This window comes from Erythrolamprus reginae, chromosome 2, assembly GCF_031021105.1.
Source record: "Erythrolamprus reginae isolate rEryReg1 chromosome 2, rEryReg1.hap1, whole genome shotgun sequence".
Taxonomy (NCBI): Eukaryota; Metazoa; Chordata; class Lepidosauria; order Squamata; family Dipsadidae; genus Erythrolamprus; species Erythrolamprus reginae.
In genome coordinates this window covers 12,677,375-12,701,170 of record NC_091951.1, presented here as the reverse complement: position 1 = coordinate 12,701,170, position 23,796 = coordinate 12,677,375, and the positions used below count along the sequence as shown (strand labels likewise).

At 44.8% G+C, this 23,796-nt stretch overlaps 1 protein-coding gene across 4 annotated transcripts in view; it reads right to left on the bottom strand.

Annotated features, from left to right (window-relative positions):
- LOC139159717 (major histocompatibility complex class I-related gene protein-like) overlaps positions 1 to 23,796 on the bottom strand; it is a 40,856-nt gene that overhangs the window by 11,413 nt on the left and 5,647 nt on the right. For 2 of the 4 annotated variants that reach the window (XM_070737061.1, XM_070737063.1), the window contains exon 2: positions 22,999 to 23,274. The exons of 1 other annotated variant lie outside the window; for it this stretch is intronic. In XM_070737061.1, the coding sequence (XP_070593162.1) occupies positions 22,999 to 23,274 (276 nt within the window). Of the gene's footprint in view, positions 1 to 5,986; positions 6,123 to 22,998; positions 23,275 to 23,796 lie in introns of those variants that run through there. One more of the 4 variants, XM_070737065.1, reaches the window with a different exon arrangement.

Sequence of the window (23,796 nt, the reverse complement as noted above, 5' to 3'; positions counted from 1 at the left end):
GGGCAGAGAGGTTGGGGGCAGAAAGGTTGGGCAGAGAGGTTGGGGGGCAGGGAGGTTGGAGGGCAGAGAGGTTGGGAGGCAGAGAGGTTGGGAGGGCAGAGAGGTTGGGGGAAGAGAGGTTGGGGGGCAGGGAGGTTGGGGGCAGAGATGTTGAGGGGGCAGAGAGATTGGGGGCAGAGAGGTTGGGGGGCAGAGAGGTTGGGGGAGCAGAGAGGTTGGGGGCAGAGAGGTTGGGGGCAGAGAGGTTGGGGGGGCAGAGAGGTTGGGGGGCAGAGAGGTTGGGGGAAGAGAGGTTGGGGGGCAGGGAGGTTGGGGGGCAGGGAGGTTGGGGGGCAGGGTTGTTGGGGGCAGAGAGGTTGGGGGGCAGAGAGGTTGGGGGGGCAGAGAGGTTGGGGGGCAGAGAGGTTGGGAGGCAGAGAGGTTGGGAGGGCAGAGGTTGGGGGAGCAGAGAGGTTGGGGGAAGAGAGGTTGGGGGTCAGGGAGGTTGGGGGGCAGAGAGGTTGGGGGAGCAGAGAGCTTAGGGGGGCAGAGAGGTTGGGGGGCAGAGAGGTTGAGGGGGCAGAGAGGTTGGGGAGGCAGAGAGGTTGGGGGCAGAGAGGTTGGGGAGGCAGAGAGGTTGGGGGCAGAGAGGTTGGGGGGCAGAGAGGTTGAGGGGGCAGAGAGGTTGGGGGGCAGAGAGGTTGAGGGGGCAGAGAGGTTGGGGGGCAGAGAGGTTGAGGGGGCAGAGAGGTTGGGGGGCAGAGAGGTTGAGGGGGCAGAGAGGTTGGGGGGCAGAGAGGTTGAGGGGGCAGAGAGGTTGGGGAGGCAGAGAGGTTGGGGGCAGAGAGGTTGGGGAGGCAGAGAGGTTGGGGGCAGAGAAGTTGGGGGGCAGAGAGGTTGGGAGGGCAGAGAGGTTGGGGGAGCAGAGAGGTTGGGGGAGCAGAGAGCTTAGGGGGGCAGAGAGGTTGGGGGGCAGAGAGGTTGAGGGGGCAGAGAGGTTGGGGAGGCAGAGAGGTTGGGGGCAGAGAGGTTGGGGAGGCAGAGAGGTTGGGGGCAGAGAGGTTGGGGGGCAGAGAGGTTGAGGGGGCAGAGAGGTTGAGGGGGCAGAGAGGTTGGGGGGCAGAGAGGTTGAGGGGGCAGAGAGGTTGGGGGGCAGAGAGGTTGAGGGGGCAGAGAGCTTAGGGGGGCAGAGAGGTTGGGGGGCAGAGAGGTTGGGGGCAGAGAGGTTGGGGGGCAGAGAGGTTGAGGGGGCAGAGAGGTTGAGGGGGCAGAGAGGTTGGGGGGCAGAGAGGTTGAGGGGGCAGAGAGGTTGAGGGGGCAGAGAGGTTGGGGGGCAGAGAGGTTGAGGGGGCAGAGAGGTTGGGGGGCAGAGAGGTTGAGGGGGCAGAGAGGTTGGGGAGGCAGAGAGGTTGGGGGCAGAGAGGTTGGGGAGGCAGAGAGGTTGGGGGCAGAGAAGTTGGGGGGCAGAGAGGTTGGGAGGGCAGAGAGGTTGGGGGAGCAGAGAGGTTGGGGGAGCAGAGAGCTTAGGGGGGCAGAGAGGTTGAGGGGGCAGAGAGGAAAGGAAGGAAAAGCAGAGACAGAGAGAGAGCAGGATCCCCAAATATTATGTGCTTCCCTCCAATTGTTTCCCTCCTTCCAGCAGGGCCTCCCTCCACCCCTCCCCCTTCTGTGTTGCTCAGTCTCTGCCCCAAGGAGGCTGCAGGGGCCCCACAGGTAGAAGGGGGGCTCCTTCCTCAGAAGCTCAAAATGCAGCAGGAAACCCCACCTGGTCCCCCCACGAGAAAGAAAAAACCCATTCTGACTTCACTGAGACCCAACATGGTTTGTGAATAGGTGCAGATTTGGGGAGGGGGGGTTATAAAATGGGGAGGGGGGAATTGGGGTGAGACAAGGCCGTGGGATCCTTACAGGAAACCCAAATTGCTTCCCTGGGAGTTATGGGGAAACAAAGGGGGGAGCGGAAGGATCAGTAATGATGCCATGTAGCCCCCCTAGATCTTCGTCCTCACCCACCCACCCTGATTGGGAAATTCCCCCTCTCATCCCAGAGTTCAGGCATCCGAACAGGAATTGTCTTTGAACCCAGGACTCAGTGGGGCTCAACCCCATACCTTTGGAACTGTCTTCTGCCACACGAATCCCAGCAGCTGATAAGGTCCCACAGAGTGGGCCTTCTCTGGGTCCCGTCGACTAAACAATGTCATCTGGTGGGCTCCAGGGGAAGAGCCTTCTCTGTGGCGGCCCCAACCCTCTGGAATCAACTCCCCCCAGAGATCAGAACTGCGCCCACCCCCCTTGTCTTTCGCAAATTACTTAAGACCCACCTGTATCACCAGACATGGGGGAATTGAGACATCTCCCCCAGGCTTTTATAGTTTTATGTGTGGTGTGCGTGTGTTGCATGGTTTTTAAATGATGGGTTTTTTAGATACTTTTTTAATATTAGATTTGTTTACATTGTCACACTATTGTTGTTATTATTGTTGTGAGCTGCCCCGAGTCTTTGGAGAGGGGCAGCATACAAATCTAATAAATAATAATAATAATAATAATAATAATAATAATAATAATTATTATTATTATTATTATTATTATTATTATTATTATTATTATTATTATTATTATTATTATTACCTTGAGCCATGGAGGCCCAGTGATTAGAATGCAGCATTGCAGGCTAATTCTGCCCACAGCCAGGAGTTCAATCCTGACCTGTTCAAGGTCGATTCCTTCCAAGGTCGGTAAAATGAGGACCTAGATTGTTAGGCTGACATTTCCAACTGCTTCGAGCGGGCTTGAAAGCATTGTGAAGTGGTATACAGGTAGTCCTCCACTTGCAACAGTTCATTTAGTGACTATTCGAAGTTATATCATCACTGAAAAAAGTAATTATGCTCATTTTTTACACTTACGACCATTGTAGCATCCCCATGTTCTTCACATGATCAAAATTCAAACACTTACGACGACTGCAGTGTCCCGCGGTCATTTGATCTCGGTTTGCAAACCTCTGACAACCAAACTCAATGGGGAAGCAGATTCCCTTAAAAACCATGCCATCAGTTAACAAGTGCAAGTGATTTGCTTAACAAATGTGGCAAATTGAGGCAAAACTCACACATTTCTCACCCATAAATTCTGAGCTCAATTGTGTTCGCAAATCGAGGACTAGCAATATAAGTCTAAGCGCTGGTGCTATTGCTATGCCGCAGAAAATCTGTGACTATCTGTTCTGTCGGGCTCTCTGGTAGACTCCTCCCAAAAATTCACAGGTACAAATTTCAGACACACACACGTTTGAAAATTCAAAATAATGTTCTTTATAATGAAAATTCACAACCTAAGCCCTCTTTTGGTATAGCAAAGAGCACTCGTCTCCAACCAAACTGGTAATTTGTACAAGTCCCTTATCAGTTCTGTGATACTTAGCTTGCAGCTGTGAGGCAACTCACAGTCCTTCTTCTTTCACAAAGTGAAACACACTTTGCTCTGGTTTAGTTTCAAAGCGGGGGGAAATAAGCACACAAAAAGTCAAAGTCAGTAAAGCAGTCACAAAACACAACAATCAGATAATCCTCCACAATGGCCAAACCCACAGGCTACTATTTATAGCAGCCTCACTAATTACCACAGCCCCACCCAACCACAGGTGGCCTCATTTTCTTTGATAATAATCTCTCAGTTGTTCCTGCCTGTGCATCACTCTCTGCATGCGTGGCTGTATCATTAACTCTTGTTCTGAATCCAAGGAGGAGCTAGATAATTGATCTCCTTCTGAGCTGTCTGCCACACTCTCCTCCTCCCTGTCACTCATGTCTTCTTGGTCAGAGGAGCCTTCATCAGCAGATTCCACCAGGGGCAAAACAGGCCTGCAGCATGTGGATGTCTCCCCACATCCACAGTCCTTGGGGCAGGAGCTGGCCAGAGCTAACCACAACACTATCCATCCCAAGAGAGAATAAATGAATAATTTCAGCTACCCAATTAGGGTCTGAAAACATAATTCCCAGGTGCTGCCCATTTCCTCCAGTATGGTCTCCCAGTCCTTCCCAGTTCAAGGCAAAGGCCTGGGCCTCCTCCTTTCTGCTCTCTCCCCACAATTCCAGGGGATGCTCAGAGCTTTTGAGGATCCCCAGATCCACTTCCTGCTCTGGGGACATTTCAGAATCCAAATGGATCAGATTATAAACAAATCAATTACTCTCCATCTAGAAACTAATAATTTGCTCTCTAACAATTTGGTTTCAGAAAAAAACTATCCTGCAACCTGCAGCTCCTCCACTGCAAAAATATATGGACAACTCATCTAGATCAATGAAAATCTACAGATGCAATTTATATTGACTTCGGCAAAGCCTTTGATTCAGTGGTCCACAACAAACTACTCCTAAAACTCAAACCCTATGGCATCTCAGGATCCCTCCATAGCTGGATTACAGCATCCCTGTCAAACAGACAACAAGTGGTCAAAATAGGAAGCACCATATCCACCCCCGTCCCAATTAAAAGCAGTGTTCCCCAAGGTAGTATACTGGGACCAACGCTCTTCATTCTCTACATCAATGGCCTTTGCAATTACATCACAAAGAACTGTGTCCTCTTCGCCGACGATGTAAAACTCTTCAACACCACCGATAACACAACTACTCTCCAAAAAGACCTTGATGCTGTTTCTGAGTGGTCTAACACCTGGCAACTCCAAATCTCAACTAGCAAATGCTCTGTCCTACACATTGGGAAGAAGAATCTGAACTCCAAATACACACTGAATAATCAAATTATCACAGATAATCCCCACTCGTTTAAAGACCTTGGTATACTACTGCGGAGAGGGGCGGCATACAAATCTAAATAATAAATAAATAAATAAATAAATAATAACAAAAGATTTAAGTGCCAAAGCCCACTGCAACAATATAGCCAAGGAGGCTTCAAGATTTGTAAACCTAATCCTACGTAGCTTCTGCTCTGGCAATCTCACACTACTTACCAGAGCTTACAAAACTTTTGCCAAACCCATCCTCGAATACAGCTCATCTGTTTGGAACCCATATCGCATCTCAGACATTAACACCCTTGAAAATGTCCAAAGGTACTTCACCAGAAGAGCCCTTCACTCCTCCACTCGAAACAGAATACCCTACAAGACTAGACTTTCAATCCTGGACCGAGAAAGTTTAGAACTAAGACGCCTTAAACAAGATCTAAGTATTGCCCACAAGATCATATGCTGCAACGTCCTGTCTGTCGGTGACTACTTCAGCTTCAACCACAACAACACAAGAGCACACAACAGATTTAAACTTAATATTAACCGCTCCAAACTTGACTGTAAAAAATATGACTTCAGTAACCGAGTTGTCGAAGCGTAGAACTCATTACTGGACTCCGTAGTGTCATCCCCAAGCCCCCAACACTTTACGCTTAGATTATCTACGGTTGACCTATCCAGATTCCTAAGAGATCAGTAAGGGGCGAGTACAAGTGCACTAGAGTGCCTTCTGTCCCCTGTCCTATTGCTCTCCTATATCTCCTATACCTTTCTTCTATTCCTATATCTCTTCTTCAATTCTTTCATTGAAGCCCCAAAGAGCCCCAAAGCCCCTCCCAAGGCAGGAAAGGGGATCCAGGCGGAGGGGTTGGGTGAAGGGAGCCCCAAAATTCTTGATCTGATCTGATCACCTGCAAACGCCACTTTCCGGCAACCTCCACTTGGGGGAGGGAAAGAACTGCGCTTGGGGCGCCCAGATAGACTGGACTGACCTCTGGAGGGGCCCCCTTGTCCTGTTCCCAGAGGGGTCTCCTGGGGGCGGGTGGGGGCGGAGGCAACGGAATCCCCTTGAGGCCTCAACTCTTTGGGACCGAATCTCAAAGTGGCCAGAGGTGGGGGGGGAGGGGGAGCGGACCAGAAAGAGGACCGAATCAGGATTTTATTTCTGGGAATCAACTTTTTTAGGGGAGGAGAGAAAAAGGGGCCGGAACCTCCGAAGGCCGCAGAGGGACTCACCATCGCAGCTGTCCCGGAGGGCGACCGCCAGCAGCACCAGAAGCCAGAGAGGCGCATTGCGCAGAGTCATCCTGCCCCGATCCTCAACCCCCACTCCGCTCTCCGGAAAAGTCGCAGGCAAACAAAGACTCGCCCCGCGTGACCAGCAACGTAACAATCCAGGAAAAGGTGGCGATTGGGCAGGCTCAGCCAGTAGAAAAAATGTATCTCCATGTCGTCATTGTTGCTAGGCAGACATCCAGGTACAACCGGCCAGAGGCGAAAGCGAAAGTTCTGTCAGGAAATCCCCTTCCAGGGGTTCCGCCTCTTGGGTGGAGGGGCAGAACTGGTGGGGGGAGGGGCTGGGAAAAGCGAGCGGATTCTCTGGGCCTGGGGGGAGGAGTGCAGGCGAGGGGGAGGGGAGACCCTCGCAGTGGGGGATCAGGTGGAGCTGCCAAAAAGCAACGCAGTCTTGGTGTCAACAGAGGAGCAACAACATCAAAAGAAGCAGAGAAAGAATAATCCTGGTTTATCCTGCACTAGTGAGGCTCCTCTTTGCCTGCTGGTCCAGTTCTGGTCTCCACGATCCAAAAAAGATGCTGAGACCCTGGAAAGAGTGCAGAGAGGAGCCACAATGATGATGAAGGAAGGTTGAAAGGGATGGAGAACCCTTGAGAGAACTAGGGAGGCCCAACCTATCCAACAGAGGAATTAGGGGTGGTGGGTGTATGTGTCATAATAACTGTCTCCCAGTACTTGAGGGACTTTTCAAGAGAAGAAGGGATGGACCTCTTCTCCAAAGCACAAGGCAGCAGGACACGAAGCACCGGGTGGAAGCTTGTGAAAGAGAGATCCAACCCAGAAGGAAGGAGGAATTTTCTAACAATAAGAACAATTACTCAGTGGAATAACTGACATCCAGGAATTGTGAGAGCTGCAACACTGGAAGTTTTCAAAAACAGACTGGAGAACTGTGAGACTGGGATGTTATTTGGTCTCCTGCCTGGATCTGAGGGTTGGACTAGATGACCTCTGAGGTCCTTTCCAGCCCTGTGAGTCTGTGTTTTACCTCAAACACCCCAATTGATCTTCACTCTGGCTAAAAATGCTCAAAGCCTTTTTTTGGTGGCATTTTCAAAGCAAAGATATTTATTTCTATGGAAAAAATGTCAGAGGTATCAAATACAGTATATAAATTCCCTATTTCCTTTTATTTTCTGGTGTAATGAATCTTTTGGAAGCTTCAAACTCTTCTCTTTTCCCACCATAAACTAAGGTGGCTGCTCTCCTTTGCCGGTTCTTCTGGAGACTCCTTGGACTAAAAGAATAAATCCCTCTTCTGATTGCAGTTATTGTGATGACCAAATTCAGTTGATTTTACTGTACATTTCCTATGCAGTCACCTTTCCACAGAGCATGTACAGAGTGGAGATTAGGCCCTGTCTGTGGAGAAGAGGAGGGGATAGCTTAATAGCTCGAGAATATAACATATAAAACATAAAAGGATATAAATTGAGAGTCTCAGTAAGGCTCTAAGAATTTCCGGAAATAGGGATGAGCTGGAGAATGGCGCCCCCTGCTGGTTTGCAGCTTTGCAGTTTCTCCCCTCACTTAGAACGGGTGGGAGGAAAAACCATCCCATCAGTGTTGATGCACTGAGCCAGTGGTGGCTAATCTTTTTTTTCCCCTTGGATGCCGAAAGATCATGTGTGCGTGCTATCTCGCATGTGTGAGTGCCCACACCCATAATTCAATGCCTGGGGAGGACAAAAACAGCTTCCCCCGCCCCCTGTTGCTGATGCTGTTTTGGCCTTTAAAGCTTTTGGTGGAATGAGATCTCCTCTTCCGGATTCCATCCATCTCCCCATCAGCTCTAGCAGAAGAGGTATGGTGTGGCTACGTTAAGGACTCCCATGTAGTGAGATCCAGGAGATGGGCCTTTTCTAGCCACCTTTGATATCCTCCCAGAAGTCCTTTAAAATATGGTTGTGTGGATGAGCTTGAGGATTTCAAGGAACTGGTGAACTTGCAATTGGGCTACACTGCTTATTGTGTCAAATGGTTTCTTCTAGTTCATTAGTAATAAAATGCTTTGTTCACAATTGCACATTTAAAAAATATTAAAATAAGGTTTATATATTAATATAGAAGATTCTCAAAAGTAAACCAGAGTATATTCTTTCAGGAGTACTGGAGAAAGAACTTGAAAAGACCAATATAACTTCATTGTTATTATTGACAGTAGTGAGAGTAGCCAGATTAAGTGCTTTAATCAAAGAAAATAATACATTCAACTTTATTTCCGCTTGGAAACCACTTCCGGATTTTGTGCTGAAGCTAGAAAAATATCATACATTGACTTTGAATTTTGCTGATCAGAAATATTTCTTGGTATAGAAATGGCTAATACATATTAAATTTGCAAAAGTAAAAGATTGAGGCTGTAAGGTTAATTATTTGTATTCCATATTGTTGAAAAGAACAGACAATATTATTCCTTGGGAGGTGATGGACAAGTGGCATTTGCTTTCGTAGCCAATAAGGGATATTATCTCCCAACCCACATTTATTTTTTTCAGCCAAGAAGGCACCAAGTGCTGCCATCTTCCTTCCACCTTCCAAAGACCACCACTGATGAAGAAGGGATGTAGTTGATTTTAATACTACATTTTTCCTTTTTCTGAGTTTTCACTTTGGAGGCAACGTAACTAGAGAACAAGGGGAACACGACAGGACTCAACATGCTGGATGGTTTTTCTCCTTCCTTGAGCAGAGGAGCTGCTGAAGCTGCACAATGTTTTCACAAATTGCTGAACACAGGCTGCAAATGCATGCATGACTTTGTGACACTCCTGGAGGCATTGAGGGACTGGCACTTTGTCTGCTTCAGATGGGGGGAGAGAACCATGGGCCACGTTGCCTTGGATCCCATTGGCAGTCAGCCATTTTAAGTCGACTGTAGGGAGCCTTCCGCCATTTTAGGGACTGCAGGCAGCATTTGTAACTCTGCACAGTCTGTCAACGAGAGATTCTTTAGGCAGGCCCTGCGGTTGCCTCCAAACTCAGGCACCCGGACTTTAGCCTGGAGCGGATAAGAAATTGGGCCCTGAATTTGAGAGAGATGCTTTTCCCTTCACAAAGGGGCTTCTTTGCCCACCTGAAAATTGGAGGCTCCAAGAAATTCATAGAAATCCAATCAATCAATCAATCAATCCAGGCAAAGCAAAGAGGGCTGAGAGAGAGAGCAGTCTGCCCAGAAAGTTGCTACCAGGTGTATTGTTTTTGTCCTGTCTGTTCAAGGCCTCTCCTCGGGCACATCACAACAACATTGCCTGTTAGACTGACAATGGGATCTAAGGCAACATGGCACATGGTTCTCTCCCCCCATCTGAAGTTGTGGTGTGAAACAACTGAGGGTGTGTATTTTTGTGTGAAAGTAATGCAGTTAGAAGGGGATTTCTTTTCTCTAACATTACTTACAAGGAGTATTATAGGTAGGAGTAGCTGTGGAAAAGCATGAGTAGTAATAGTATTGAGTGGGTTTTGGTGTATCTGTGTGTTGTGTAGGGAACTATGTTGTTAGCTTTTACAGAATAACAGCATTGGAAGAGACCGTGGAGGTCTTCTAGTCCAACCCTTTGCTCAGGCAGGAAACCTTATGCCGTTTCTTATGCGTCTCCAGTCCACCAAACTGAGTAAATAGTTAAAAGAACCTGCAACAGGAGCTAAAAATTTTAAAAAACAATATTCAAACAACAATAAAATCTAAGTATTGCCCACAAGATCGTATGCTGCAATGTCCTGCCTGTCAAAGACTACTTCAGCTTCAACCACAACAGATTCAAGCTTCACATTAACCGCTCCAAACTTGACTGTAAAAAATATGACTTTAGTCATTGGGTTGTCGAAGCGTGGAACTCATTACCGGACTCTGTAGTACCATCCCCTAACCTCCAACATTTTACCCTTAGACTGTCCACGGTTGACCTCTCCAGATTCCTAAGAGGTCAGTAAGGGGCGTCCATAAGTGCACTAGAGTGCCTTCCGTCCCCTGTCCTATAGTCTCTCTTATATCTCGTATTTCTTCTCTACTATATCCTCTATAACCTTCATTGTGTATTATTGTGTATTGGACAAAATAAATAAATAAAATAAAAATAAAATGGATTAAATGTGAAGCTTGAACAATACAGAACAACGATTCTAGATGGCATTTCACAACTGCCAAACCATATGGTCTACGTATTCCCTTTTCCAGATAAATGTGTATCTTGCTTATTGCTTGCAAATGTATCCCAGGTCTTCCAGAAGACACTTTCTGTTGTGTAGCTGCTGAGGAAGAAAGTTCTCCCATAAAAAAAGAAAACAACCTTGACTAAGGAGAGAAAAACACACTTCCTTAATTTTTTCTTTTTAAAGGAGACCCAGCCTCTCTTCTTAAAAACTCAAAATCCCCCTTTAAAATGCTGCTCATGAAGCCCAGAATCCCAGGCAGCCCCGACTGCACTTAAATTGAAGTCCTATAATATCAGATTTATTTTCTGGTCACAGAGTCAGCAATGTCCCCAAGAACATCAACCAAAATAAAACCTTGCCTTCAAAGTGTGTGTGCGTGTGATTGTTAAAGAAGAGCACACACAAGAGTTGTTTATTTGCCCTAAAGCAGTCATGGGTTTCACTTTACCATTGGTTCGGAGGAGAGTCTCCTGCCACTGCCGGTTCACTCCGACCGAGGGGAACCGGTACCAACCCACCACCGGTCCAAGGTCGAAGATCCAGTTCAAGGTCTTCAGCAGGTCCAAGAGTGAAACTCAGAGACTCCTGAGGTAAACTCTGTTTCCAGCAAAGAGAAGGAAGCCAGGCCAATCTCTTACACAGGCTGCAGCCAACTGTCAAGTCACCAGAATGTTTACTCTGTTGCTAGGCAACGACCAATGGGACCTCTCTTCTGCCCTCCTCCTTAATGGAGCTTTAAGATGTTTGAGAAACTGTCACCTAGGAGTAAGGAGGAAAGTGTAGAGGAAGGATGAGGTTAGGTGCTCTGACTTCCCCCATCTGTAAAATGGGTATAATCATCACTCTTAAATTAGACTTAATAGTGACATGAGAAGTCTGAGAACACAGTGTCCTTCTAAGTGATGCTTAGCAGTGCTGATTATGCCCATTTTACAGGTGAGACCTCAGAGAACAAGATCTCATTCTAAGTGATGCTTAATATCTAGCATAATATTTATGCTTCCATCTAAAAAGAGAAAGCAATCAGAATTGTTCAGGCTGTAATTAACTTATTTACAATTGTAATTAATTTGCAATTAATTGATTTAATTAATTTGCGATTAATGAATTAAATGAATTTGCAATTATTAAACCCACTGATTTGGCAGCAAACTCCACCGAACTACGGAAGGCTTAGTCGAAAGGAGGCGTGCACAGGTGTTGCCTTGCAAAGGACAATTAGAAAAAAAAAAGCAGCAGCGGTTGGAAGGGAAAAAGCCGCAGGAAACACCCAGAGCGGGTGCAAGACTCTTGGTCTCGAGTGCGGGGACTCGGCAACTCCTCCCACGGAGAACACGTGATGCCCTGATGGGAGCCGATGGGATCCGCCGACCGACAGTTGCCTTTTCTGAGAAATCAAGTGGTAAAAAAGAAGCGCCGTTCTCGCAGTGGCCACGGGAGGCACTGCCGCACTAGTGAAGCTTCCCACAGACAGGACGGGGGTGGAGCGAAGGTTGAGTGACGGTTTGGCTGCTGAAAGAGTCGTTTGAGGCAGATTTCTTTCCCTTGTTTAGAGGCCAACTGTTAAGTGTCGGAATTCCTCAGCCGGGAGCTGTGCTGGCACGTTGGGCTGAGAGAGAAACGAACGGGATCAAAGTCGTCCTTCCGATATTTTCCATGCCTAAAGGAGCCCGCTGAAGGCCCGGCCACAAATGGCGGCCTCTCTCTCCCTCTGACGCCGCCCGCCTTCCTCCCTTCCCAGGCACTCGGCGCTTCCTTCGCAACAAGGGAGGAAGCGACGTCTTGGCGGCCTTCACGTCTTCGCTCTCGGGTGGGACCAGACAGGAGTAACGGCTGACAGGACGCAAGGGGGGGGGGGAGAACATATGGGCCGGAGAACGGGCAGGGGAGGGGGAGGGAGAGGGCGGAGGGGAGGGGAAGGAATGAGAGGAGAACTAGGGAGGAGAAGGAGTGGAGAGCAAAGGATAAGGGGAGAGGAGGAGGGAGAGGGCGGAGGGGAGGGGAAGGAAGGCGAGGAGAACTAGAGAGAAGGAGTGGAGAGCAAAGGAGGAGAGGGGAGGAAGAGGAGGAGGGAATTGGGGAGAGAAAAGGAGGAGGGGAGGGGAAGGAAGAAGTGGAGAGGAGAACTAGGGAGGAGGAGGGGGAGAGGAAGAGTGGAGACAAAAGGAGAAGAGAGGAGAAGTGAAGAGGAGGAGGGAGAGTAGAGAGGAGGAGGCGATGGAGGGGAGATAATTTACAGGACCATCTTCTGCCTCACACATCCCAGCGACTGATTAGATTGCACAGAGTCCGCCTTCTCCAGGTCCCGCCAGCCAAGCAATGTCCACTGGTGGGACTGCAGGGAAGGGCCTTCTCGGTGGCCGCCCTGGTCCTCTGGAAACAACTCTCCCCAGAGATTTGCACTGCTCCCATCCTCCTGGCCTTTCAAAAGACTTTAAACCTTGGCTTTGCCCATTGAGCAGCAACACTGTGCTCCGGCCAGTAGTATGAATAATAAATGGATGAATTCTTTTTTTTAATATTGAGGTTTTAAACTTTGTACTTGGTTTTATTGTTGTACGCTGCCTTGAGTCCATCAGAAGAGGGTGGCTTATAAATCGAAATAAATAAACAAACAAATAAATGGAGGAGAAGACAGGGAGAGGAGATGAGGAGAGAAGGAAGACTTGAGTGGAGGAGGAGATGAGCAAAGAAGGGGAAGAAGGGGAGAGGGGAGGGAAGGAGGAGTGAAGAAGGCAAAGGGGAGGAGGGGAGGGGAGGAAAGAAAATGAGGGGAGGAGAGGAGTAAGAGAGGAGAAGGAAAATGGATGGAGAGGAGGAGAGAGATGGAGGGAGTAGGGAAGAGGAGAAGAGAAGGGGAGGGAGGGGAGAGGAAAAGAGGAGGAGGAGGACTAGAAAAAGGAATAAAGGAGGGGGAAGGAGAGCAAAGGACTGGGAGAAGAGGGGGAAGGAGAGAGGGGAGGAAGAGGAGGAGGGAGGGAAGGAGCAGAGAGAAAGGAGGAGGAAAGAGAAGGAAGAAGGGAAGTAGAGAAGAGGGGAGAGGAGGACCTGGAGGAGGGGAGAGCATAGCTATTGCAGCAGAAAAAAAAAATACAATGGGTTTTTAGGTCTCAATTTGGAAAAGGGAGCTAATCTGGTAGGGCAGAGTGACCAAAAGTGTGGCCCCCACACAGCCCGTGGACTCATCCCTTATGGGCTCTAGAGAGACAGGGTGAGTTTTAGGAGTGGGGAGGGGTTACAGGCCTTTGTAGAAGGAGAAGAGGGCTTGTCCAACTGCTTCCTGTTTTGCGAAGTTGGAAATAACAAAGGATTTTACCCTCCTTGTTGCTCAGAGACTTCAATTTCTCTGAGAATCTCCATGGACATTTAGGAGGTGTGGACTTCAGCTCCAGAATTCCCCACTAACTACCCAGTCACCAGCAACTCAAACTCTCCGTTAAATGGAGAGAGCGGAGGTAATATTGATTGCTGCGGAGGAAGATAAGTTCTTTCTCTCTTTTGCATTACTTTTATCTATAGATGCTGGGGATGCCACAACGAGTCTGCAGAGAGGGGCGGCATACAAATCTAATAAATAATAATAATAATAATAATAATAATAATAATGGTCGTAGTGTCAAAAAAACGGTCACAGGTCACTTTTTTCAGTGCCATTGTGAGAGAAGAATCTATAGAATCTATAGAATCTAGGCATCTAAGGCCTAGAATGGATACAAAACACTCTTATTAGAGTACTAAACTTCCGACCTTTTGGACAGTAGTTCTTGCCAGAAAAGCAAGAATGTACAAAAACATGTTTACATCCTGTATCAAGATGAAGAAATCCTATTGTTTAGGCCAATAAACATTCATAAAGGCTTGATGGATTAATCTAGAGAGTTCCAAGGAACTATGATGAAATTGGATGCAAGACAACCCCATATATGGACAGGAGGAAGGGGGTGTTAATTAGACATGAAACTACTATAAAAGATGATACTTGAAGTTAGGTACTCTACCTTTTGAGGTAGACGGGTAAAAATACCTGTGACTTCAAATTGGTCCCAGTGTGATATTATCACACTGGTATGTTTGGGATCTGTATGTTATGTTTGATATGTGTTATGTTTGATAAATGTTTCTATGATATATATTATATATCATGTGGTTAATAAAAGATTTTTAGCTTTTATTCTCATGGTCTGGGGAATTTTTTTAACAATTGGCGCCCAACTTTAGGGCTCGAGAACTTTTTTCCTGGATGGAGGACGAGAGAAACCTGGCAGGGTGCCCTTACTGGAGTTTTTTCCAGTGGCTGGTTTTCTCTTGCTTCCATGTCCAGGAATTAGCTTCTTTTCGAACTGAGAGGCCAAGAGAATAAGAGATTTCCCGGGGAAAAGTTGCAGCTGCCGGCGAGAGCAAGCGTCCTTGGTGAGTAAAGGTGGCCAAGGGGTCTGATCCTGGGTTGGTGATATGTGGTAGCATGATTGAATACATGTGGGCACGCAGAGCATGTGAGAGAAATGTCTCTATATTTGTGCTGGGTTCTTGTGCACGAGAACTAATTTAAAACACATGTTGGGTGGTGACACTGTGGAGTAAGAGTTTTAAAGGGATCAGAGTGGATATTTACATAGTTGAATATCGGTTTGCTTATGTTTCACTTCAGGGTGAACGTCTATGTCATAATGAAACGGGTTTTATTATGGAACAAAAATATGGGTGTTGACTTTAAATTTAGGACATAGCGTCTAAATTAAAACTAACAGCGGAAGCTGTGATGGAAGTTTTGTTTGTTTTTCTTCTTTCTTTTTCTTTCCCCCCCTCTGACAAGGGATGTAGGCTGCTTGTATGTTGTACGTTGAGGAGCAGAACGGTGTCTTTATGGGGAGATAGCAGCTGTGCTATGTAATATTTTGTCCTTTTGCTGGTATGATTTAAGAAGTGTAATACATATGGTTATAGTTAGATTGCTGGTACAGCGAAAAGATTATTGCAAGAGGTGTAGGGAAGTCCAACTGAACTTCTTGAATTCTTGAGAAATAGAGCTTTTGATGAATGTGAATAATAATCAGAGATAGATGTTTCGGGTGAGCAGATGGTAAGTACTTAGGGGTTTTTTGTTTGATGAATTGGAGTTGAGGCTGTATGTGTAGGGTTTATAGTATTGTTTGTTTAAGACAAGGAATGTGAGAATGTGAGGCTGTCTTGAAGTTAAGTGGGTGGACAGGCTGTGTTTTCTTTTTGAGGAGGTAAGTTTATAATTGTTGAGGGGCTATTGCTGTTCCTGGGATAGTTTGGTGCAGTAGGTTTGAAGGAGAATTAATTTATTACAGCAGGCTTGGTTTATAAGCAGCTGGAGATGAGGGGATTTGTGGATATTTGTTATTTGAGAGAGTGGAGATTTTAAATATTGTATTGGGATAGATGGCATGTGTTTAATACACAGGCGAAAGGTTTGCAGTTCTGTGGCTGAGTTGTTACGTTTATGTGTTATGTATATTAAGAGGTTGAGGATGAGAAAGAGTTATAAAGGTTTTTTTTTATGGCTTTATGTGGCAGTTGGAGGGAATTCCGTATTGGTGAATTCCAAGATTAGTGTATAGATGTGGATATGAAAGAGGTTTTTTTTTCTATGCATAGTAGAGTGTATGTTTTACATATGATGAACTGGAGTCCAGTATTGAGGACAATAACTGGCTATTTTTGATGTTTTTTTATATAAGTGTTTATCTTGGTTTGAATCAGAGAACTGAGATGGAATGTCAAGCCTACTAAGTTACTAGTAATTACTTATTAAGTTAAAGGAAAAGCTAACACTGTATCTCTAAAACAACCTAGTCAAGATACATAGCAGGAATTGGATTTTCTTTAACAATTGCCTTTTATATCTGTTGGAGGTAATAGTCTCTTATTGTATGCCCATAAGAAAATTGCTAGCTGGGAGATTTTGAAGGATATCTTGAGATTCAAGATGAGGGGAATCATATTTTATTTTATTTTAAAAAAAGCTTTGATTATGAATTATGAATTGTACACAAATCTGATAAATGAAATAAAGTACTGGTAGGGAGTCTTGTGGTGTTATGAAATGAAAATATTTAATTGTTGCTGTGACAATTGTTGCTGGATTTTACAATGCTCGTAAGGAAGCTAAACATTTTAGGAAAAATTTCACAATTGAGTAGAATTCGATGATAGATACTTGTTTTCTGGATTAAATCTGTGGCATCATTGAATACAGCTGAGAAGCTCGTGTAGATTTAGATAAATTGGTTCTGTGACAATAGATTTTTGCACTGTATGGTAACGTATTTCTGGATTTGGCTCTGTTTTAAGGGAAGAGAAAGTTGTTTATGAGTGTATGAATGTTGATTGTGCAACATTCTTTTCCTTTTACACATTATTTTCTCTCTGTGGTTTGTAATCTGAGAGAATGCAGGGAAGTGTGGTTGTTTTGTACAGCATGGTATAAGTAGTGTTTATACATATGTTTGGGATTGTGGTTCTGTGTTTTATATTGTTTATTGATGAAGAAATACTCCTATGTGAAAACTGTTAGAAGATATGATGTGGGATGATACGTATGAGGATGCTGGAATGAAGCCAGCGATTACATAGTGGAGCGGTTTGCCTGTTGTCATTTTTATGAGTTGGTAGAGAGCTGTTTGCTGAAGAAAGGGGGTTGGATTAGATGACCTTTGGGGTCCCTTCCAACTCTGGCTGTTGTAATAGTAGTGTTGGTATTTGGGTTATTTGTGGCAGTAAATGTTGGGTTAGCTACAGAATATAATAAAAAGTGTGTAGCTACATTAGATAAACCTGTTGTGATTTAGAAGACAGGTAGTTTTGATAGTTTTGGATTGATGATTTCCTGTGGTAAAGGAAGGTGTTAGAAGCTGAAGGCATTTGAATGGATTAGTATAGACTGGTAGGGTGTCTGTTTATAGTATAATTTTGTTTAGCTCCTAGTAAGTGAACTGGGAAAGGTTTTGTGAAAGGGGGTTGCTTTACAAATGTAACAAAATTGGATAGAAGAGATTTAACAAGAAGTGATAGCAAACAATTTGTGTGATAAGTAGGGTTTTTTACATGCTGTCTGAGAAAAATAAAGCTGAATGATCGGTGTGACTGATTATAAGAAATGCCTGTATAAGATGTGGATTATTGAGTGTTTTAAAAGAGGCAGTAGGGAAGAAGAAGGACAACTAATTTAACTTAGTGTGAGAAATATGTTGGACATGTGCATGAAAGGATGCATAACTGTTTTCCATTCATTGGGAAAGAACGTTTGTTTTTGATTGAGTGTGAATGAGTGTATATACTAAAACATGGATATTGGAATAACATAAATAAGGGAATACAGTGGTTGGGATGAATAACCTGATACTGTTGATAACAAAAGTAAATCTGGTGTACCTGGTGAAGAAGGTACTCCAGGACAAGCTGATGCTAGTAGAAGTCAGCCCTAGTGGTGTTGCTGGGTTTTTGTTTTTTGTTTGGAATTACTTGGTTTTCCTGTTTAACCAGGAACCTCCAGGTGAGCCTGGTGAACCTGGTTAAACAGGGCCTCAAGGTTTTTGTGGTTCAATAGGTTCTTTTTGGAGAATCTGGATCTTGTGATCCAGGGTCTTATGGCAAATATGGTGATACAAGGTTTAGGTGGTGCTATTAGTCCCCACTGGTGAACCTGGTCTGATGGGTCTATGAGGTCTTCCAGGACAATTTGGAAGCCCAGGTCTAGGTCTTCTTGGTTCAACTGGACCTGATGGTTGCCCTGGTCCAGCTGATCCAGCTGGTCCACAAGGTGAACCTGGTAATATTGAATTCCCAGGACCAAAGGGTCTTTAATGGTGAACTTGGAAAATCTGGAGAGAAGGGTATTTCTGGATCTCAGTGTACTGTTTGAATTCAAAGGAATGAGAGGACTAATTGTAGTAGGTAACCTGCTGGCTGGTTATTTCAGTGAATTGAGTGAAAAGAAAAAAAAAATGCCAGCAGTTGAGATATGTATTTGGGTAAGAATTGAATCCTTTAAGTGGATGGGTGAAAGCATTTTCATTTGTAATGATAAATACTTAAGATGAGAGTGAATATAATAGTGAAATAAATATGCCTTGGTATGGAAAAGTATATGTATATTAAATGTATATTAATAATGATAGAGGTACACGTTTTATGGTCTATTTAGTAGAATAGGGAACTGAAAAGGATTCCCTTCTGTCTGAGTATATTTGGCAAAGGCTGGGGAGAAAATTGAATCTCAGAAGCAGCATAAAATTATAACAACTTTGAAACGTTTACCTTTAGCATTTGTATGTGTATAAATGATTGTGCAATGTATATTTAAGTGTGTAATACTGGAACGAGATGCACTGAAATGCTAAATTGTCTCTGAAACAACTAAAAGAAACTTGTCCCAGTTTTTTCTCGTTTAAGGTCTGACGGGCTGGTGGCTTATTTACAAGTGCATAATTTTAAGAGTGAGGACTGATTCCTGAGTGAAAACCTAAAAGAACACAAATGGAAGATTATTTGGGAATGTCCATTGAAAAGACTGATAATGATTGAGATGACTGTGCACGCCATGGACACATATGAAGGGTCTGATGCATGAAGGAATGGACTTTGTCAGTTTATCAGTGTCTCCCGAAAGCAGAGTGAGAGAAAGAAGGACTAATAAACCTTTTAATGTTTTTTTTACATAAATGGAACTTTGGAGGGTGGATACATGAATCTGGGTATGAATGATTTACTTTGCCATTGTCATTCTCATAGAGAAGAGGATATATCTGAATAGGTCACATTTATGTTGTGGAAATTTGTGGATGTAAGCCCCTGATTTCAGAGTGTTAGTGTATACAATACTGTCACATATACACATGACATGCAACTATACGCTGGGGGGGGGGGGCTAGTACACATAATACATAGCAGCATGAATGTGATAATAAAGTTGGTGATTGTTTTGTGGAATATTATACTGTACACAAAGGGATGGGATCAGAGGCTGTGTTATCTAATCACCTGGTGACATGATAGCAGCTCTGTTTCCATACCGGACTGGATCATTCGTATACTGTACACCGATATCATCACTAGCATTAATTGACCCAGATTTGAAAACTGGAATATGCCTCAGATCCACTTTCAGAAGCTATGAAGTGGAAGCAATTTATAAGTAATAGTTTTAAAGGTATAGATTACACACCTTTATATAAGAAGTGAAGGATTATAAAAGAAGAATTATTATTGCTATATCATGAAACAAAAGCACCTTCCAAACTGGTATTTTTATACAATGTAGCCTTAGCAAAATTGTGCAATAAGCTATGTGAAAGAAATGAGACTAAGTTAAACAAGGGAGATGGAAGACACGTTAAGAAAAGGGGAATTAACAAATTCAAATATAATGCATATATGTCCCCTATTGTTTGAAGAAGTCGAGATTGTTATGAAATCTAACTTGCAAGGGTGAATACTTGGGATGTTCTAAATGGACAGAGTAAAATATGCCTGGTGATTGTAGGGAAATATGTTACCAGCCAATTAGTATGTAATATATAGGCAAGAGGTGTGAACACAATTATCCATAGAGTTGCTGGAAAAGGAAAAAGCTGAAGCCCTAGGACAAGTGGGGTTTTATTTGGTGACTTATATGTTCATGCTTATGCATTCTTGTACCTGGATTAGATGAGCCCTGCACAAGAGACAAACCTAACATTTATGGAGATAACATTTTTTGTAAACAAATGGGTCATTTGTGAAAGGGTGAGAAGCAAAACCATTCTACACTATAACATGATAGTCATGTATTAGTAGGCATTACAATAGAGAAAGGTGAGGTGAAAAAAACAATACATAAACATGTCCCAGAAGGTGGAGAAATGGTATATGTACCCCATTATAAGCATATACCAAGATAATGGTTTATTTAGTGGCCTATCTTTACAAATGTTGTTTGATCAAGGCCTAGAGAATATAATATAATTGGTGACATATCCCACACTCATGGATAAGATACATGGAGTAGTAAGGTGGTAGTACTATTATACAAACATATAAGGCGATTTGTTGAGTATATGTCCCTGGTATGCCTTAAAGAACTCAACTTAAGCTGATGAGGCATTGTACATGTGCAATAGAAAGGGAGATAATGAATCTATAATATAAAATAGAGTGACCATAAAGACATATAGATATAGACATGGGAGATGAGTTATTCAAGTAGAGATACGGCACAAGAAACCGCAGTTAGGAGTAGAATCATACAATGCTGCATCTAGTGACATATGGAACACTCCAACTCTTGGTTGCCAGACTCATTTGTAGGAGTTATCATACGCATTGTATTAAGTTATGTATTATGTTCTGTAACCTGTATCTGTATCATATGTATGCTAGTTTGCATTTTCTGATGGAAGGTCCGCTGGCATAAGGATGAATATCCCCACGAATAGGGTGGTCTGCATTATGATAGAAATATTCTAAGAATTTGAAAAATTCTTAGAAAAAATAGAGGAGGGATTGAGATAATTATCTACAGAATCTAGGCATCTAAGGCCTAGATAGATACACAACACTCTTATTAGAGTACTAAACTTCCGACCTTTTGGACAGCGGACCTTGCCAGGAAAGCAAGAATGTACAAAAACATGTTTACATCCTGTATCAAGATGAAGAAATCCTATTTTTTAGGCCAAGAAACATTCATACAAACAGGACAATAACTTGATGGATTAATCTAGAGAGTTCCGAGGAACTATGATGAAATTGGATGCAAAACAACCCCATATATGGACAGGAGGAAGGGGGTGTAAGCCAGACATTAAAATACTATAAAAGATGGTTCTTGAAGTTAGGTACTTTACCTTTTGAGGTACACGGGGAAAAATACCTGTGACTTCAATTGGTCCTGGTGTGATATTATCACATTGGCATTTTTGGGATATTTATGTTATGTTTGATATATGTTATGTCTGATAAATGTTTCTATGATATATATATATCATGTGGTTAATAAAGATTTTTAGCTTTTATTCTCATGGTCTGGGGATTTTTTCTTTAGTGCAATGTGGGAATGAAGCCTTGAAGGGCCACAAAGGAATATTTTCCTCAGCAACAGCAGCAAGTGGCCCAGTCTGATCTGGACACTCGAAGGGTTGTTGGCCTTTGAAATGAGCTTGAAGTCCACAGTCTTTTCAAGGCCCTGGAGAAGATATTTAGACTTCAAGTGACCAGATTCTTAGATTTAAAAGAAAACCGAATGTTTGGAAAAACCAAAAGGAAATCCTGAAATGTTTCCACTCCTGTTTGGGCTTGAGAGGGAGGAAGGACGCCAGGAACTCTCAAATCTAAGGGAAAAACCACCTGGAAGGACAGTTGAACTAAACTGACCAACGTTTTCCCTCCCTTCCCCCACCCAGGAATGTCGGGGGAGGGGATCCTTTCTCTGCATCTTCTGCTCAGCCAGAGATCTTCCCTTTGGAGGAAGAGGAAGATCCTCGTGAGCTCCAGCCTGATCCTTCCCTCGAGAGGAGATTCTCTGATCTCCCCATGGGGAAAATGGACTTTTATTTATTTTTCTTTCATCAGTTTCCTTTTGCTCCTTTACTTTATGTTACCTTCTACTAGTTTTTATCTTTTGTTCAAAAGGTTTAATGCAAATTATATTTAAATATTTAAGAGGCAAACAAGGTACAGTATCATTAAAATTGTATTGAGAACACAAGAGAGGCTGATGTCCCAAAGCCTTTACATGAATCAAGGCAGAGAAACCACCTCTGGAATACTGGGAGCAGTTGTGGCCCAAAGGCCCCCAAAAGGAGAGGAGGGAGCTGGAGAAGGTCCAGAGGAGGCGACTCAGGTGAGGGGAGGGGGGAAGCAGCCTCCCTTTGAGGAAAGGTTGGGACATTTGGGGCTCTTTAGCCTGGAAAGGAGGCTCCCACTAGACCCACAGGTGCTTTCAGCACCTGCCCCCAAACAAGGTTCCTTGAAGGTGAATCTTGTCCCCCAAAGATGGCAGAAGGGGGGGGCTGCTGAAGAAGGCCTCCCCCCTCCAGGGCAGCCCCACCAAGAGGGCAGGGCAGGAGTTCAGCCTGAGGGACCAAGGATGGGAAGCCACGAAGGCTATGAGAGACTCTGGAAGGGCCCCAAATGGAGGATCCTTTCTTCTCTGTCTTTCCCTCTCAGGATTGGGAGGATCCTGGCCCTGTGCCCCCCCCTCAAGAGCCCCCACCCCATTTGGGTCTTCCTGGCCCCTCCTTCTAACTGGGGGGTGAGCAGAAGCTCCTGGCATTTGGGGTTCGTTGTCCCTCCAAATAGGGGGTGAAGGAAAGAGGGATCTGGTCATCCCAGGTGGATCTGCATTTGATCCCTTATTTCTCTAGGGTGGAAACAGAGAGGACAAGGACCTGCTTGCCCCAGAGTTTAATTAGGATCCACTGCCTTTTATTGGAGGGGGGAGACCTGTGATTCCCTTCCTCCCCCACAGCATAAGACCCACCAAGGTCAGACCCTCCAACTTTCATGGGGGAGAGGGGAGATTTTGGTCTCTTTTTTCCTCAGTTTGTATCAATATCAACATTCAGAAAGACAGATGGATAAATTTAAACAAATTTTCATTAACTGCAATTGGCAGAAAAGGACAAGGACTATTTATATGGATTTTTTTAAAAGAATAAATATATTTAAAAAGACTATTTTAAAGATGTGGAAGCAGCCTTTCCCTTTGAACGCCCCCTCCCCCCCTTTGTCCCCGCTCTGGTTCCTGGGAAGGGGAGTATGGGGCCAGAGTAGCCACCCGACCCATCACTCACCTTCACTCTGATTGTAGCGACTTCTCAGAGTCTCCAGGCCTTCTCTGAATATCTCCTCAGTGCCATGTAATATCTGGGTCTCTCTTTCCCAGTATTGGGGATCCTCCTTCCCCACCTTCTCCATCCAGGAGACTAGAGGCTTCATCCTCCGGCTGTTGCTGTCATAGTGATCAATGGCCTGACCGTCCACAAACCCCACAGAGACAAAGTGGGGCTGCCCCTGACTGGGCTCCGAAATGGCGGTGTAGAAATACTTCAGGGAGTGGGAGGAGGCGCCTGGAAGGGACCCAGAGGGGCAGAGTTAGGGGGCTTTAGTCAAGGACCCTGATGCTCTATGGGGCACAGAAGGCCCCATTCCCAGGTCTGGAAAGAAGGAGGAAGAAGAAGAGGAGAAAATGAAGGGGGAGATGATGGGAGAGAGAAATAAAACAGAGGGTGGAAAGAGGGAGTGACCGAGAGGCAAAGGAGCATCTTCTGGAAGGTTGAAGGGGAGAGAGAGGGGAAAGGAAGGAAAAGCAGAGACAAAGAGAGACCAGTACCCCCAAACTTTTTGTGCTACTCTCCAATTGTTCCCCCCCCTTCCAGCAAGGCCTCCCTCCACCCCCTCCCCCTTCTGCATTGCTCAGTCTCTGCCCCAAGGAGGCTGCAGGGGGGCACAGGAAGAAGGGGGGCTCCCTCCTCAGAAGCTCAAAACGCAGCAGGAAACCCCATCTGGTCCCCGAAAAGGCAAAAATAACATTCTGACTTCACTGAGGCCCAACATGGATTGCTAGGTGCAGATTTGAGGGTTTTTTTTAA